This window comes from Plectropomus leopardus, chromosome 21 (genome assembly GCF_008729295.1).
Source record: "Plectropomus leopardus isolate mb chromosome 21, YSFRI_Pleo_2.0, whole genome shotgun sequence".
In the NCBI taxonomy this organism is placed as follows: Eukaryota; Metazoa; Chordata; class Actinopteri; order Perciformes; family Serranidae; genus Plectropomus; species Plectropomus leopardus.
The window spans coordinates 3,885,931-3,904,177 of NC_056483.1; the positions used below are offsets into that span (position 1 = coordinate 3,885,931).

Consider the following 18,247-nt stretch of genomic DNA (forward strand, 5'->3'; position numbering starts at 1 on the left):
TCAGTAGAAGTGCTAAAATGTACCCGCTCACGTTTTTCTATAAATTGAAACTCGCAGTTCTGTGTGGGTTTGTTGTATAATGGTGTCTACTCTGTACAATTATACAGTCACATCTCTGTATGTACGATACACGTGTGAATGCGTTTGTGTGCGTGTGAGAGAGTTCATGTGTGCGCATGTGTTTGACTGGTACAGAAAAAGTGTGATTCATAGCTGACTCACACACTTAACTCCCACAGAGGCACACTTTTCACAACAGCAGGCGAGCCAAACTCCCACAAACACCCTCTCTCTCTTTGTCACACACACACACGCACGCACACATACACACAAACCACACGCGTCTAATAAAACTGGATTTTGCGGTGACTTCTGGGATGTTCAAGAGTCCAATAAAAGATCTGTCCCTCCCTGCCGGGTTATGTGTCATCTGTTCCAAGCAATCTGAAGCTTCGGTAACAATAAAAAGGTAGATGAGCCTTCACTGTGTTCCAGGGATTTGTAAATGCAGGATGTAAGAAGCACAGCGGCTATCAGAAGTGAGTTTATGACCGGAGGGTTGCCAGTTTGAATCCCAGTGCCGTCTGGGGCGATTTTGCAAGAGGGAAATAAACCAAGCAAATCTGATTCCTCCGTTAACAACATTTTTTGTGCTTTTGTCCGTATTTTCTTCCAACCCTTGACTCTAAATTGTGGTGTTTACTGTAAATGTCGGTCTTCTTTCTTTCCTAGTTTTGCTCAACCACAAGACCACCTGTCACATTAGTCATATTCCAAAATAATTAGGCAAGCTGGAAGCAAATAAAGCACAAACCTCATGCATAAAAAGTAAGTAAAAGGCAACAGAGGTGAGACAAATTCTCCAGGCAATGCTAAATCACAGAAATGGTCACTTGAGTTTTTCTCCTTAGAAATTTGCATGAGTCAATAAACAGAACACCAATATGTGTCAGACAGGATTATATCCAGGTGCTCGTAAATCTCTGTTGCCATCTGTTATTTACGACAGGAAAAATGTCCATTAAATTTGGACCAAGGCCATGAGCACAAAAAGCTTGCAATGGGACAAAAATACTATAATGCAGGGGGCTTTTTCTGAAGGTTAAACATATTAGTTTGTAAAACATTAAAGTCCAGGTAAAATGGAGCAGGCTTGTGATTTATGAAAACAGCATAAACCAGATTGATTTAGCATCTTTTTTTAAATCTGCAATGACAAATTAAATTTATTTTCCAGTTCCTTTGGGCAATAACAACAAACTTTTTTTTAATTTACTGACCACAGCTTTTTATGTTAAATTACTATTTATGTGAAAGATGTTGCTAATAGTGATGTTCCTACAGACAACTCTACAGTTCCTGCTCAACTCATTTTAGTGTCTTTAATCTAATTACTTTGGCATTTATAATCAGTCTTGCAATTGGCTGACATTTTCAGCAGAAAAAGCTCTGAAGCCCAGTGTGTGTTAACTGCACAGCACCAGAGAGACACAGAGACAGTAAGTGACTAGCTGGTGAATTAGCAGCTAAAGAGCCAGATACTTTCCTCAGGAGATAGTGGCCACCAACACAGAGCCAAAATGAGAATTAGTATTAATTTACCACTTGAAGTTTTAAACGAGGTACGTTTGATTTCAGACAAAGGTAGACAAAAACAGCGGCAGTTAATGGTGTCATGGCGCACCCCTTAAGGGTTAATATTAAAACATATTTTTGCCACTTTAAAAAAGGCCTACCTAAAAAAATAAATCAATATCAGTCTAAGTGTACAGTATATTTACAGTATTTTCGCCGTCACACAGCCTTTTCCTTTGGCATTACATTTCTCATTCGCCGCCAGTCATCTCTTCTAAGCAAATGTGCTGTTAGCAGCTTTTAAGTGATCCAACTGAAACAAAACTTCACGTTGAAAACACTCCCAATACAGCCTATACTATTCTATTCTTTAGGTAGGCCTTTTATAAGGTGCCTAAAATACATTTGATATCAACCCCTCTATACGGCACGGTGCAAAGTAAAAAAAAAAGTAACATACCTCACTAGCATAGTATGCTACACGAATCAGCAGCCTACCTCATTAATTAAACAACTCAGTTAAGTCCTGATTTTACACTGGACACAAACAGCAGGCTCCTGGGTGAAAGTCCGGAGTTTATTCGACTTATGCACCTCTCCTTTTTTTTACTACAGTAGTTCCCACAGTGTCAAAAAATGATCCTGCTGCTAAAGCGTGTTGCTGTGCTCTGGCATCTAAAGCCAAAAGGCCACTGACCAAGCGTCTGTATTTGCCAAGTTGGGAGTCAGACCGGATTGCTGCAGTATGTAAATACCCTAACACAGAGCTGTGTCATGCTGGAGTGACTTTTACAGGCTCGTTTTAGCCACATTTTAGAAAATCGGCCAAAGAAAATGCAAATTTATGTGCTTTTCCACACACTACTGTCGTGCAGATATTGGGAGTTGGTTCAGGGAGATAAGCAGCATCTGAGTTCTTCAGTCAGAAGTCTAAAGAAGAGGGCGCAACAAGAGGACATAATTAAAAAGCTCCAGACAAACCTCAAACAAAGGAAAACAATGGCTGCGTAATAAGACAGAGCTGACTGGAAAATGTAAAAAGAGTTTAGAACTACTAATATTACAGAAATGTCCTCTTGGAAGAGTTCTGGTAACAGCTCTGGGTGCATATAAAGTGCGTTTAAAGCCATCCAGAGACAACAGAGAGCTTTTTGCTATATTTAGACTTTTTTTTTTAAATTTCTGGTATATCTATAGAGATTTTTTCTATGCGCAAATTGAAAATGCACATATAAACAGGTGGACTGATGCACCTTGTCTGGCCCAAACCAAATTCCCTGCATGCACCACTTGTTTGCTCAGTGCACACAATTGAAGCAACAACCAAAAAAGAGACTTTTCTGATGCAAACTGCTGAACGTTTCGAGTAATCTAAATCCTGAGTCTCGTCATGTCTCACCTTACAAAATAATAAGCCTTAAAGGGATCAAGCCCACAGACCTAAAACCGTCTGATCCTACAGGCTGTGCCTATCACTCTGGCAGCTTTCTCTTGTGGTGTCATCAGATGTGCTCGCATGCTGTCGCGGTAATTTCACTGCTGATTTTCGAGTCTGCCGATCAAATCCATGCAAAAATTGTTCCTTTGTGAACAGATGATAACAGGACATGGGGCAAAATTCCCAGCATTCCCAGCAAGTTCTCATGTTACTACTGAAGTGTACCACTCCCATATTGTTTTAACTTAAGACGTGCCAATGCAGCACTGTTGCCAAATCAACAATGTGCAGACCTTTTGGCCCCAAACGCCTGTGTACATATGCGATCTGTGCATGTTAACGTACACACACACACACACACACACACACACACACACAAATATCATGTTTCCCCTCTGTCGCCACAGACACACCCAGTGGACCCACCATGAACCGAATACCACACTAAAGCATGCCACGTGTGTTATGTGTATATATGTATGTGTGTGTGAGAGCGCAAATGTCCAAGGACCCTGGTGGAGCCTTCTGTTCAGAGCGGGTGTGTGTGTCTGTCAGCTGTTCTGCACAGACGGTCTGAGACGAACAACTCGCCATCCACCCACACACACTGACTACACACACACAAACACACACACAAAGGGGCACACATAAACACACGCCATATGCACATGACCAACCGATAACCCATCCAATGAGGAGGCTCCGAGAAACTGAAACAGAACATCATGTAAATAAATCTTTGTCACGATTTGTTGAAGCATGTGAGTCAATAAAATCCCTGACCTGCTTTTTATGCAACAAACAGATATGATGAATAACAATTGTGTCTAATATTAGTTGTTATAATTAGTCATTTTTCTCAGTTCATGTGGAGGGTGGGACTTTGGATCTGGCTGTGTTTACTGATGAGAGCGATGATGCATCTTAGCGCTGCGCTCCAGTATGTGAAAGCTGTCAGTGATTGACCGAATGAGGGCGCTGTTAAAGGTCAAAAGGGCAAAATGATGTTGGTTTTTTTGCTTTGACTTCATATAAAGAAAATGTTGACTGCACAATGTAATGGCTATAGAATAATGACAAAATCAGTGTTAAATTGGTTCTCTATAAACCTCATTTTCACATTGCAATTCTGTCAGCCGATATGATCTCCTGGGAAAATACAACCTCATTTTTAAAGCACAAAAGAAGTGTGTCAACCACTGCACAACAATCAGAGGAGAATAGCATTCCTGTTTTCCCCAGTATATTTTTTATTGATACAGTGGACTTGAATTTTTTGATTTTGTATTTTTGTTCCATGTTTTCTATAATAATAAAATTACTACCCATCATTTTTCTTTTTTGCTTTTGTTTTTGCTGACACAACACATCTAATAGCATTTAATTTTATGTCAACGCTACACGAAGCAAATGAATGATTTTTTCCAACACATGAATATTACTTTTTTCATCAATGAACACCTTCACAACTATTGGGCTTTTTTAAAACAAACTCTGTATCTCAGCTGCCATTATATCTAGAAATTGTATGTAGTGATGAAGTTTACCAATACCGTAATTAAAGCCAGCAAGACAACAAGGTTGTGCAGGTAAGACGACTAATGCTTGACAGTAGTTAATTAATATGCACATGCCACCAACAGGACAGAGGTGTGAATTACTTAAAGTTATGGCAGATTGCTGGCAGTGTTTTAATATGTCAAAATAACAGACAGTCTTCAGATTATTCCATCACTTTAAATAAAAAATCAGTCAAGGACCTAAAATATCTTGTTGACACGACCTCTGAGGTAAGGTCTTTGGAATTAACGGAGCAACCAAAATAACTGTGTTTGTGGGAAGTTGCTCGACTCTAAAAAAACAAAAGCAATTCAGTTTTTCTTTGCCACAGCAGCAGAAACAAAAATACCACTTGGAAACACTTTGGGGGGAAAAGTTAAAAAGTTTTCATAAACTTAAAGGTCAGACTTGTTGGGCTCTATTGGCCCAGTTTTTTCTCTTATTTTTCTTCATCGACTTCTGTGGAGGATGCGTTCTGGTGCAGTGTGTTCAACATCACACTGACTGGTCTGATCGGAGCCCTAAAATTTAAGGTCAAACTGTAAAAGGTCTTCACTGCTAAAACAACTGGTCAGGGTTTGCTGAAGCTTCCCTCTTCCAGTACAAAATGTATCTGCAAACTGTTTCCTAAAGGGTAAACGCAGTGGTGTGGAGGGTATATGCAGGTAAAACACTTCTTTTTCTGGTTGTTTACAATTTACCAACCTATCAGCCAAAAAAACATTGGAATAATAACACATTTTCAGCATCAGTATATTTTCATATTCTCATGAATATGTTATTTTAAGGAGGTATTGCCAAATCTGTTTCAATAAAGAATTGTTTTCTGTGTTTGCAATTTTTGGAGATTCTTTGACAACTATGAGCCAGTTATTAGGAAATATGTTCTAATTCTGGACTAATTTTTAGACTGTACATTATGAGTTTATGAACCTGTCATCATTGGAGACCAATGCAAATGCTAAATGCTAAAATCCAGCCTCTACTCACCAAACACTCTTTTTTTTTTTTTTTTTTTTAACTTTTTTTGTCCTGACAGTGTCTGATACTAAAAATAAAGATCTTGGGTGGAGTATTAGTTTAATGATAAAATTCCAAATTTTAGTTTTAGCACCCAGTAACACCCCCAGATCCCATAAATGTCCGCATGACTGAACTGTGAACTGTGTTGAGTTTTAAAACCCCCATCAGCTGTTAACCGTATGGAAAATTCAAAAGAGAATGACATTATTAATTTCCACCAAAATCAAGATACATTTCTTTCAGCCTAAAATAATTTTACAAACTGGATAGACCACTTTAGAAAGTTCTGCACGACCTTCACATAGTCCATCTCTTTGCCAAACTGGACATATATTACTTTTTTAATGGAACCTGTACTTACAAGGTTGGCATCACAGCCAAAACTCCGCTCTTCATTTAAACTAAATTAAAGTTAGATAATAAATCTGAATAATGGTCTGGGCTTAATTGTGGCAGGTCTGCTTTTGGCAGGTTATTTTGGAGGAAGCCTGAGTGATTCTGGCACTGAGTGCTGAGCCAAAATGAGTTGTTACAACATACAGTATGTACAAATATGGGGACTGAGGAGCGGACACCACATCTCAATTTTATCCTCCATGTTTTAGAGAATTTTATAATATAAAATTCTGGTGTGTCTATGTGGGAAATGCAAGGATTGTTGAGTGCCTCGTAGCGTCTACATTGTCCCATTATTCACAGGACTAACAAAGATGCACTGTCAAACGGCAGCGAGGATGCTGGAAAGCACAATGTATCAGTAATAGCCATTTCTTTTTAATGTGTAAAAGAGTTTTTCAATGTTCACAAAGGCCCCTGGGTGCAAACCTAATCAGCCTGGCTCTTAAATTATGAATGAGAAACGTCTCCAGTGTGATCACTGTGAACTATCACATGTGCTCTTGTAAACAAAACTCAATATCATTTTTTGGATAAATACTCATTTAGGTTTTTTGTGTTTTTAATTGATTATTTCTTTCTTAAATTACACTGTAACAGTACTCCTTATTCACAAATCTCTGTTAAACAGCACTTAAGATGACACGAATTTGAATCTTTAAGACTGTTGTCAGTCTGAGAGAATTATGAGACAGTTGAGCTCAATCCTGCTTTGTACGCTCTTGCATGTTGAAAATTTTTTCTCTCAAGAGCCGGGCCAGAGGAGTAACAAACAGATGAGCCACAATCTACGCAATACCAGATCCAGCCAATCGTGAGCAACACCGCTGATTGCAAGCACACCAATTGGCACACACAGCTGTCAATCATGACGTCAAACCATCAAATAATTAAAACAAACATATCAGAAAAATGAACATCGGCAACAAACATCAGCATGATTAGAACTACCTAAAAACTGTGTAGGAGGGTTGAGGGGCCTTTCATCCATTTCATTCATTGTTGATCGGTTCATAGCTGTGTGCCGTTTACGAGCCCCCACAAACACACACTCTTAGCCGCATTTACACTGCCTGTCCAAGGTGGGAACATCACACCGTTATTCTGCATCGCCATTCCATTGCCTCTCCTCTGAGCTAGTAACGGATGTAGTAACAGCGCCATAACGAGGTCTGTGTAAAGCCAGAAAGACGTGACTATGGGCAGTACGGGTGTTTCGTTTTGACGACGTATTTATGTGTGTTACCCACCACGGATTTAAAGAGAATCTGCTTGCAAACAGTGGCTAATATTAAGAAGAACAGAAGCCCTAAATGTTTGCAAACTGGGAAAACAATGAGATTCGGGAGCTCTTTAACGTCTGTGCAGGGGACGAGATCAGCAGCCATATAACAAGAATGTAAATGATTGTGATGCACGTTATGCCTTTGTTATTGTTTATAACGTAAATACTGTATGTCACAGTACAGGCCGACACTGCTGTGTTAAACATCAGATTGCCTCTTTTTGCTGTGATGCAGTGTATAATCACACACGGAAGCGGAATGACGCCGCCGTCGTCTGGTTCTGTGTAAAAATGTAAGGGCGGTATAAAAGGAAGACTTCAATTCAGCCTTGTAGTGCAATCACTGTGTAAAAGCAGCAGGTATTAATCCGTCTATGGCTGTGGAACCCCACACACACACACACACACACTTGAGTCCACGTCCCCCCAATTCAAAACTTTCTATACTCGCCCCTGCTCTTCTGAGCAGTGAAGTTTGGCTGGCTCTCTTCCTGTCACTCACACATTACATCATCACCCGCTGATCATCAGGTGCCAGTATGATGCATGGACACACACACACACACACACACACACACACCTCCCACACAACATGACATCTTGCCAGCATCTGTCGCCTCTGCATTACTGCTCATCTGTCATGATCAACCAGAGTGTCTTGATCTGCCTCCAGGTGTGTTATTTATGAGGGTTTTTGACTATGAATTGATCATCTGCATACAGCATGCGTGTGTGTGAGAGAGTGAGTGCGTGAGTGTGTGTGATGCTACAGCCTACCTTTCATCCACTCCACCACCTGGCTCGTGCTCCATTTGCTGACCGGCTCCATCACCAGCGCCATCGAGGAAACTTTGCGCCGACTCTCCGTTGCGCGCAAGCGGTGTTGTCAACCCCAAAACAAAGCTCTGTCAGCCGGCCACAGCTCCCCCCGACCCTCCCTCCCGCCCCCCCCCCTTCTGTCCTCTCCTCCCCCCCCCGCCCGGTGAGGTGATTGCTTTTTTTTTTTCTTTCTTTTTTTTTTTTTTTTTTACACTATCCCAGTCCGGTCCTCCCGCCCCTCGCTCAGCCCGGTGTCGTGTCCCGTTAACGCAGCCGTGCCCTCAGTGCGGGACAGCCCGTGCGTGTGTGCAGCGGAATCCGGTACATTCCCCTGCTCGATCCAGTCTGACATGTGGCTCTTTTCCCCCTCTCTTCCCTCCCTTCCTCCCAGTGCGCCACTCCGGTCCTCCCGGTGTGCGTATGTGTGTGTGTATGTGTGTGTGACAAAAATCGAGAGGAGTGTGTGTAGGTGTGTGCGCAGCCGGTCCGTTACCGTCAGCAGCAGAGTAGGATAGATAAGTCACACCGGACTCAACACCCGACAGCATCTCTCTCTCTCTCTCTCTCCCTCTCTCTCTCTCTCTCCAGATATGATTAAATCGTGCACGCGCCCCGTGGGTGGCTCCGCGCGCACATATCAGTGTATTTCCCTCTGGAGCGATACAATCATGCAGATATGATGGGGAAAAGATATTCTCACAAGATGTTTAGTCAGGCCCCATGAGTGAGTGAAAAAGATATAAAGTGTGTGTGCGTGTGTGACAGAGACCGTGTGTGTGTGCGTGTGCACGTCTGGGGACAGGAAACATGAGGTACCTACACACTTTCTGCTTCTGCTGCTTAGTGAGGAAACTTAATGAAGCCTCAGCCAGCCTCTCCACCTCTGCTCAAAAGATCATTTCTCTCTAGCCTCAAACCATTTTTGTCTCATCTCATATCCAATTAGTGCTCTAATTTACACCTGTGTTCACACAATTCAACCTTCTCCTTGGACTTGCATGACTTATTTTTCTGGCCACTTGGGGGCAGCAGGACAACAATAGGCCTGTTTCCACAATAGGTAGTTTTACGGGGACTCACCAGTTGGTGTGTGTCTCATTAATGTCACATTCATGTGATGTGGGCTGGTAGGAGTTTCCAAGTTGTGAAGTTGTAGCGCAGACTCACCAATACGCCCCCCCTCCCACACACACACAATAGCCGTACCCATCCGCTGCAGAGCCATGTACACAGCTCTGCTCTTCTGGCAATGGGAAAGCAGTCTATAGCCTATTTTTAGGGGTTTACTCACTTTTTAAAAACCTGTGAATGCACTGATTTTCTTGGAAAAGGGGTATAAGCCTAAGCAATGCTTTAACCACAGACATGAGCTGATGCAATTTCATGACAAGGAAACATTTGAATCTTTTGGAAATCAAGGTTATCCTAAACTGTAGGAGGCTGTGTTTCAAAAACTCACTTCTGCCACCAGCGGCATCTCAAAGATCTCCATTTAGATATTGTCAGAAGTGCACAGCAAGAACACAGGACCCCTGTAAAGGACCGTGTCTGATAGTGTGACATGACTGGCTGTTCAAAGCTGAAAAATGAGGCCAACAAAAAAGTGCCTAAAGTGAAATTCTTTGAATGGTCACTTGAGGCTGACTCCAGAAACCAGTCAGTCCTCATAGACAGCATGTTAAAATGCCCAACTTACAAAAATACAACCTGAACTGAACCAACCCCTGTCAGTTGAAGTCTCAACCTGGCTTGTCCAAGATCATCACATAAAATACTGAGCCGACCCCCCCCCCCCCCCACCACCAAAAAAAGCACACCCAGGACACACCAGCAGTGTGATATTTAGTTTTGTTTGAAACTGCTCAGTGAACTACATATGTGCTAATTACAATTCAAACTGAATCAAAACGTTATTTGCTGCCATAGACTTCCATATATATTTTCTCCAAAATAAGGTTCTGGGAGGGACATCAGGAAGAGAGGAACTTCGACTCTCTGTTTTGTTGTAGGATTGAGGTTTTGTTGGTTACATGGCAACATTACTGTTCATTTGGAGTCGGATCTCTAACCACCTGATGAATGATAAGTCCAATATTCACTCTTTTTGTAAGAGGGGGCTTAATAAGACAGGCACTAAACTGAGTGTTTTATACAGAGGATGAAAACAGGCACAACAATGTGTTTTTTGTAACATTTAATTATGAAAACATGCTCTAGAATACCAAAATACAGAGCTGAACAGGAGCATAATACGTCCCCTTTAAACATTTGTACAGCTCATTTGTACCAGCGAATAAACTGAGTTTTATGCCCTTCAAAGCCACGAGTTACATAACACAGTCTACAGAGAAAATAACTCGTGTCTCAGACAAATTTCAGAAAAATCTGACAGTCCAGTTTAGCGTACAATCAATGCAAAGGGCCTTTCTGACAGCCAAGGTTTTGACACATAATAATGGAAAAAGCACAGGTGTTCCCAGTGAGCATGGACAGTGTGACAGTGATATTTACACCCTTTCTTACAGTGACAAGTCAATGTCCTCCATGGAGTTAATTTGAGAATTGAGTGCAGCCTAATCCAATTTAAAGGGGGTGGGCAGGTGAGGGTAAAGCCTCCGTCTTGCACATTACCTTGGCTCAGAAAAATGGCTGTCAGTAAATTAAAAAAAATCCACTATTTATGGATTGGTTAACCTCATTCCAGCTGAGTGAATTTAGCCTCAACCACTGAAAAAAATTGCTTAAAAAAACCCAAAAAACCCCAGCAACATCTTTTTCCAGGAACAGCGCACTGTATCGGGATGCCAGCAAAAAGCCAAGTCAAAGAATATTGTTTTTGCAATTGAATTAAATTAACCTTTTGAGATCTTTTCACTGACTAAATACCAAAATCTGTTACCATCTTCAGTTTAATCTTCTGTTAACATTTATAAAATCACTGCACTGTTAAACTCACTATGAGAATTTATGAGGATTCTCTCTGAAACAAGCACCAGACTCTAATGCAGGGATACTCTACTTGCTTTGCTTGGATGCCACTTCTGAAAAATGGCAGGAGGCCAGGGGCCAATCGAAGCAGCCCAATACATGTTTCTTGATTTTAATTCTCAAGGATTTTAGGACATTTCTATGGTTTTAGGATGTTTCTAGGATTAAGGAAATTTCAAGGATTTCAGGACATTTCTAGGGTTTTAGGAAGGAGGTTTCTAGGATTTTGAGATGATTGTAGGATTTTAGGACATTAGGGGCTCAGTAGGATCTCTGTTGACGGATGCGAGGGAATCCTTCACTAGCACTTTTTATTTGATAAAGAAGCTTTATTTTGATGCTGTTTCCTGCATCCTGGTACCTTATATAAGACACTAAATACAAAGCCAATTGTCAGTGTGAATCACTATATTTTTATTGTGAATTAGAAAATGGTAGGGGTTGAGGGGCGCAGGGGGGGATTTGGGGGCTAGATTTGGCCCTCCGGCTGTAAGTTGAGTATCACTGCTCTAATGTATCCTGCATTAGTGAATAAAGCTGTTGCTAGTCACACTAATGAATTATTATACATATTAATGTTTACCAGTGAGATGTTAAGCTAACACATGGTAGTGATTTCAGTCAGTGGGATCATGTAATGAAAGTATGATTAGAGCATTATTCAATTTAATCAAATCATTAAAGATGCATTACACTGCATTAGTGTGTGTGTGTGTGTGTGTGTGTGTGTGTGTGTGTGTGTTAAAAGAGAACCTATCACTTTTCAAGCATTTCACACAAACATACACACATATTACATCAGAGTGCACAGCACACATAGTTCAGTCATAACAAAGGAAAAAGATACAAGTACTGAACATAAATCTTTTGATCTAATTCACTGCAGCGTCATGTCCTCTGTAGGTGGATGCATGCAGAGTACAGAGGCTGTACACACACAGTTTCCCTTCCCAATAGAGACCTCTGCTGGTGAAATTTGCTATTGATGTTGGTCATTTAGTGAGGAATAGCACTAAAGATCTACTCTGTGACACACTAGAAGCTACTGCAGAGACCTGAGCAGTGGTGTTAGGTTTTTTTTCCTTTTCAATTTTTATTGGATCTTAATCTGAAGTAAACTGAGTTTTTTAGGTGTAGAAAATGGCTGGAAGTGATGGATTAATTCTCTGATTCTTGCTATATTTTGCATCTTTCTTTTTTTAAAACATCTCAATAACTATTGGATAGATTGCCATTAAAGCTGGTACCTCAACCAACTGCAAGTTAAAAAATGCTGTCATTTACAGAAATTGTGCCTCAGATAAACTTAGTGTTAGTAGTAATAAGGTGCACAAGTAATGCGCCCTAAAACCTGGAAGTGAGTTAAATTTTTTGCAATCCTGCTTCCCTTTTCTAGAAGCTAGGGGATTTTTTTGTTTTGGTTAGAAGCCTAAAATCAAAGTTCCTACAGTTTAATGCATAACAGAAGACTTTTTCAGACTTTTTCCAATGCCATTCTAAATTTTATAATAACTGTAAAAACTAAACAAACCAGAAAACAACAAAATGGAAAGTTCTTTTATGTTGTAGAACAAAACATGAGGTTCTCTCTCAGCTTGTGTTAACCACAGACCGTATTTCAGAGATTTAACCAAAAACACATACAAAAAACCCACTGACTTCTAGACAAGGGAACCAGGAGTCCTAAAATGCTAACGAATTTCCAGGTTTTAGGACCACAATACACAAGATATTGTTGTGTTTTCTGCCACTGTTCATGGAAATCATCATAATAAACTGTAGATGAGGAAGCAAAACAGGGATTAGAGAACATAAAGACCATTCATAAAATATCATTTTTTCACTGAAGTGACAGACTACCTCAAATAATTAAATGTTATTCCTTAAATAAATAGCACATTATTTGTAGATATAATTAGACATTATTGGACAGTTACATTAATATGTAACAGAAGTCACTCACAGCAAACACAGGCAAATGTTGACATCAACCAGCACCAGGATTCTACATAAACCTAAAACTTTTCTGATTGTGCAATAGCCTATTTTTTCCAAATATTGAGAAAGCGGAATTACGTTTTCTTCTGAACCAAAAAGATAGTGAGTCACTGTGATGTGACATGTATCAGCTATGCAGACACTGACACGACTTTTACTTTTGAAATACTGTATGAATTACAAGTGTATTCATTTTTTTTAAGAATGCATTTTCCATTTCTGTAAATTTGGCTTTTTTCAGACACTACACTCTGTTTGTCTGTCTTACTGCGATGTTGCCGGACCATCAGCTGTCTGATCCGCCATCAGACTCTGGTCCATGGGATCTGCCGTTCCAAACACACTGTGTGCCTGCTGCTCAAATCTTACTGGTCATTACTACTTGGAAAACAAACCAGAACGTTTCTGATAACCACATCTTGTCCAGTGGCCTATAGATTCTGCATTCATATGTGAATATCTGTTTATAAAGATTATACCGTCAATGACTTCTTGACTTCTCTTTAACCGGCCAGTTAAAGTGTTTCAGTTTGGCATCTAGCCTGCCCTGCACTCGCTGTTTCCCAGACACACCTGACGGAGCTGCACTTTGCTTGTTACCATCAATGTAATTACTTAAGCTCACACATAATGTCCCTGTACATGTGTTTACTAACGCACCACGTCTCAACTTCATGTTGCTCAAACAAATCTGAGCAGTGAAATGTCCCTTTTCTTCTCTGGCAGCTGCAGATACTGTAGCTACCAGACAAGCAGCAGACAAGAGGAAGGACTGGTTCTTTGTTGGACACTCTCACACTTAATCTGCACCAGTAATTAGTCATCTTTAAAGAGGAAGAGGGTAGAACCACACAAGCCTGTATGAAATAAATAAAGAAGTTAAAAAGGGAATAGAAGATAGTGCTCTAATTTGGATAAAGGGCATTAATATCCTAGATGCATTAGATGTCTTTTTAAATATTTGCCAGGCATGTATAAATGTATGTGTTTACAGTTACTGTAAATTATTAAAATGTATGAGGTTAGTGTTTGTGAATTAAGAATAATAATTTTTTAAAAAACAACTAAACAAGATAAACAAGACAAAACAGCCCACCCTACTTTTTACTTTCACTTCCTCCCCTGTTAGAAAGAGGACAGAGACTCCAGAAAGAGGAGAGGTGGAAGAGGAACAGATTTCTCACATACACTATATAATACAAGTTAGTGCATGTCATTTCCACTTTTTTGATCCAAGAATAATATTTTATTGGAACTAAGCAAGATCATTTTAAGAAGATTCTGCAGTGATTACACAGCACTTCTTTGTTTGACACTGTAAGTATCAGAAGTCGTCATTTCTTGATCATTTAAAACAAGGTTAGGTCAATTTTCTGAGCTCAAATATTCAAATGACGAGCAGTCCTTCAAAGGTCCGGTCAATGTGTAAGATTTAGGAGGATTTAGTGGAATCTAGCAGAGAGAAATGCAGATTTTAACCAGCTGAAACTTCAGTTCCTTCAGAATTCCTTCAGTTTCATTGTTCAGGAAGTTTTTACCGTAAACCGAATTATCCACAGAGGTATTCTCCTCTCCAAAACCGACAGATCAGGTGGTATGAAGTGGTACAAACACTGAATAAAGCAGTTTCTCAGTACAAATCAGTGTTTCATCGAAGCTGGCATGTTAGAGATGGCCAATAACTTCCAAACATCTAAGATCCAAAAATCAGGAGGTTTTTTAGCAGAAGCGGAATCATCCATAGAAGTCTCTTCTTCTCTAACCGGTAAAAAACACTGAATGCAGATGTTTAATGGCCTGTCGAGAGTCAGCATTTGGTTTGCTCATTCTGGGCAACTGCAGAAACACTGGGCTAACAGTTCTTATTTTCAGGTGATTACACTAATAAAAACATATATTACATTTTATTTCTGCCAATATATTGTCCTATGTCCTACACACTAAACTTTTTATTTGGTGTTCATTTATGATAGTGTTCTAATTTCATCATTTTTTAACAGCAATTGAATTATTTTTTTGTTGTTACTGTCCCTGATGGTCTTTGTTTCATTTGATTTTCAGAATCACCCTCTGCAGTTTTATCAACCAGGTGGACTATAAACTGAAAAAAACTTCATGTTGATTGGACATCACTTATCCTTCTGTAACAAAGATTTTTAAAATGGGTCCTGGAGTGAAAGTGGACAAGACAATGGCAAAAAGTGGATCAAAATGTTTTGAGCTAAGTTTTGTTTTCGTCTTGCTGAATATTGTCAGCTTTGTCGTTCCAGTCGCAGGATATGCACTGAAGTCTTGCCACATCAGTTTTAATAAGGCCATATGTTCCCAGAACAGACTCACTGCTGTTCCTACAGATATTCCCTTAACAGTCGAAGGTTTGACCTTGATTGGAAACAAAATTTCAAAAATACACGCATCAGATTTCAAAAACTTTTCAGCTTTGACAGAGTTAATTCTGAAACGCAACATCATCTCGCAGATAGAGAAAGGCGCCTTTACGGATCTGATTTCCCTAAAGAAGTTAAATCTAAATGATAATAAGCTTACTCAACTTGGAGATAATCTATTCGATGGTATGAGTAACCTCACACAGCTCAGAATTAATAAAAATCAAATCAAAACGGTGTCATCCACCTCTTTCAAGTCCTTAGTAAGCTTGACAATTTTAGACATCTCCAACAACAAACTGTACCGCATAACAAATGTCCATACGATAATACAGCACCTGCCAAATCTACGGGAGTTGTATGTTGCAAACAACAATTTAACCAATTTTCAGTCGTGGGAACTGACAAACAGCTCACTAAAACTCGCTTTCCTAGACTTGTCTGAAAATCCTCTTGCAAACTTCAGGATCACTGCAGATGTTTTTCCTAGTCTTACCTGGTTAAGCATCGGTGGCTCGTCTAAGAAGCATCACATGAAATGGGATGTTCGTAACAAGACTTTTCTTAGTCATCTGTCTACCCTTGATATCAGTGGGCTTCAAATAACTCCTGATGACATGAAAGTAATACTAGAGATCGTCAACTCCTCGTTGACTTCTCTGAAGATGAATGCAATGACGCGTTCACATCTGAGGGCATTAATTGACATTTCCTGCACCATCCCAACAGTGTCCTCAATCCAAGTGAGAGGTAACAATTTATTTTTTGTCAGTTCAGATTTTTTCCAGTTGTGTAGGAACGTAACAGAGTTAGATTTAGCCGATAACAAAATAAAAAATATCAAAGACGACGCCCTCAGTTTTCTTCAAGGTATTAAAATCCTGGCTCTGAATCACAATAGGCTTCCATCAGTTCCAGCTGCCTTGAGGAATCAACCAACTCTTGAAGAGCTGGATCTCAGCAAGAATAACATCAGCACACTTGGATGTTACGATTTCGCCAATCTGACAAAGCTCAGACGGCTCAGCCTTCATCAGAATTCAATCTCAGCTTTACAAGAGTGTGTTTTCAAGGATTTAATACGTTTGGAAGTGTTAAAGATGCAGAACAACAGCATCACTAAATTAAATAGTGCGTTCAACAAATACTTGCCAAATCTTAGACAACTGCGTTTGAATTCAAATCAACTCACCTCAATTAGAAATGGGGAATTTAAGGGCTTGCGGTCACTCCAGAACTTGTCATTACATGACAATAAAATAAGGTTCCTTGAAAAGGATTGTTTTATTGATTTGGCAAATCTTAACGAACTTCAACTACAATTGAATGACATGAAAAGTCATAGAGATTACAAAGGTAGTTTCAATCATCTGAAAAATTTAAAACGGTTGGATTTGAGTGACAATGACATTAAATATGACAAGAGTTCACCTTTGGATGATCCACCATTTTCTCAACTGTCTAATCTGGAGACACTGGCTTTTACTGGAAATCACCGTAAAGGAAGGTCCCAGCTGCCTACTAACTTCCTTCAAGGTTTGACTAATCTTTTGGTTTTCACTGCCAGGAACCTTGAACTTCGCTCCTTGGACAAAGACATATTTAATTACACGCCTCAACTGCAAACACTTGATATTAGCTCAAATGAACTGATGGATCTCTCTTCGGATTTGTTTTCCCCAATTAGAAACCTCAAAAGCCTTTATATATCTAGAATAAATCTTGGGTCCCTAGATTTCCTTATAGAGGCCAACCTAACTACGCTGGAGTTCCTGCAGGCAAAAAAGAATCAATTTTCAGTTTTCAGAGAGGAAACAGTGATGTCCCTCCCGGCTCTGAGTTACTTGGATCTTCAAGGCAATAGTTTTACCTGTGACTGTGATAACGCCTGGTTCCTCCAGTGGACAGAAAATGACAAGAAAACACAAGTTTTTGATGCCTACAACTTTACGTGTAACTATCCTCCAAACCTTAAAGGTATGAAACTCTTGGACCTCGCTGTCCAGTCTTGCACAGTGGACACTGAATTCATCTGCTTTATCACCACCACATGTACAATCCTCTTGTTTATGGTGGCGTCATTGACTTACCATTTTCTAAGGTGGCACCTGGTCTATGCCTACTACATCTTCTTGGCTTTTCTCTTTGACAAAAAGCATAAACACATGCAAGTTCCAAATCAGTATGATGCTTTCATCTCCTACAATGCCCATGACGAGCCATGGGTCATCAGAGAGCTGTGGCCAAAACTGGAAGGAGAGCAGGGCTGGAGATTGTGTCTGCATCACCGAGACTTCGAACCAGGTAATACAGACCTTACACCCGGCATTAAGCTGTTTCGACCAACTAAGCGGAAAATCCAAGTAATTTTATACAGGGGAAGTCAAACTTTTTTTTGACTCCATGTGTCACCAAGCAACTTTCACAGGGATGAACAGAGCCCTGCCTCTCTTTATATAGCCACAGAAATGGATCAACAGTTATCGCCTAAGATAATCACAATCCCATCAGCCTTAGACAAAGCAACACTGTTTCTCACAGCTGTTAACATAGCTGTCGACACTTAGCCCTGTTTATCTATGCAGCTGCAAGTTCCACATTTGCTATTGTTTATGCTGAACATTTTCAACCCCTTTAACAGTTAATCAGTTCAAAATATGCCTTTGAAGAAGCCTTTTTGACAATGGTGTGGATAGCATTGACATTGATTGTTCTATAGATTAAATACTTTCTTGTGAATTTGGCCAACACTCTTAACTTCAAATTTCTACAGTGCAT

General features: G+C 40.0%; 2 protein-coding genes across 4 annotated transcripts in view; one reads left to right on the top strand and one right to left on the bottom strand.

Annotated features, from left to right (window-relative positions):
* The window catches only part of cnksr2a (connector enhancer of kinase suppressor of Ras 2a), a 61,035-nt gene extending 52,851 nt beyond the window's left edge, over positions 1 to 8,184 (bottom strand). For both annotated transcript variants that reach the window (XM_042510816.1, XM_042510815.1), the window contains exon 1: positions 8,055 to 8,184. In XM_042510816.1, coding sequence (XP_042366750.1) covers positions 8,055 to 8,118 — 64 coding nt within the window. In that variant the 5' untranslated portion in view covers positions 8,119 to 8,184. The remainder of the gene's footprint in view (positions 1 to 8,054) is intronic.
* A 6,066-nt stretch (positions 8,185 to 14,250) lies between these two features.
* Positions 14,251 to 18,202, top strand: LOC121960520 (toll-like receptor 13). 2 transcript variants are annotated; one of them, XM_042510264.1, is made up of 3 exons: positions 14,251 to 14,399; positions 15,144 to 16,219; positions 16,371 to 16,480. In XM_042510264.1, exons 2-3 carry the CDS (start codon positions 15,244 to 15,246, stop codon positions 16,394 to 16,396), a joined length of 1,002 nt encoding a protein of 333 aa, XP_042366198.1. In that variant the 5' UTR covers positions 14,251 to 14,399; positions 15,144 to 15,243; the 3' UTR covers positions 16,397 to 16,480. The 2 variants fall into 2 exon arrangements, with proteins under 2 accessions (XP_042366198.1, XP_042366197.1); XM_042510263.1 differs by having other exon boundaries at positions 15,144 to 18,202.
* Positions 18,203 to 18,247: the final 45 nt, after the last annotated feature.

What these genes read in the sequence shown, in the direction of transcription:
- LOC121960520 (XM_042510263.1), top strand. Translation starts at nt 15,244, where the DNA reads ATGGGTCCTGGAGTGAAAGTGGACAAGACAATGGCAAAAAGTGGATCA.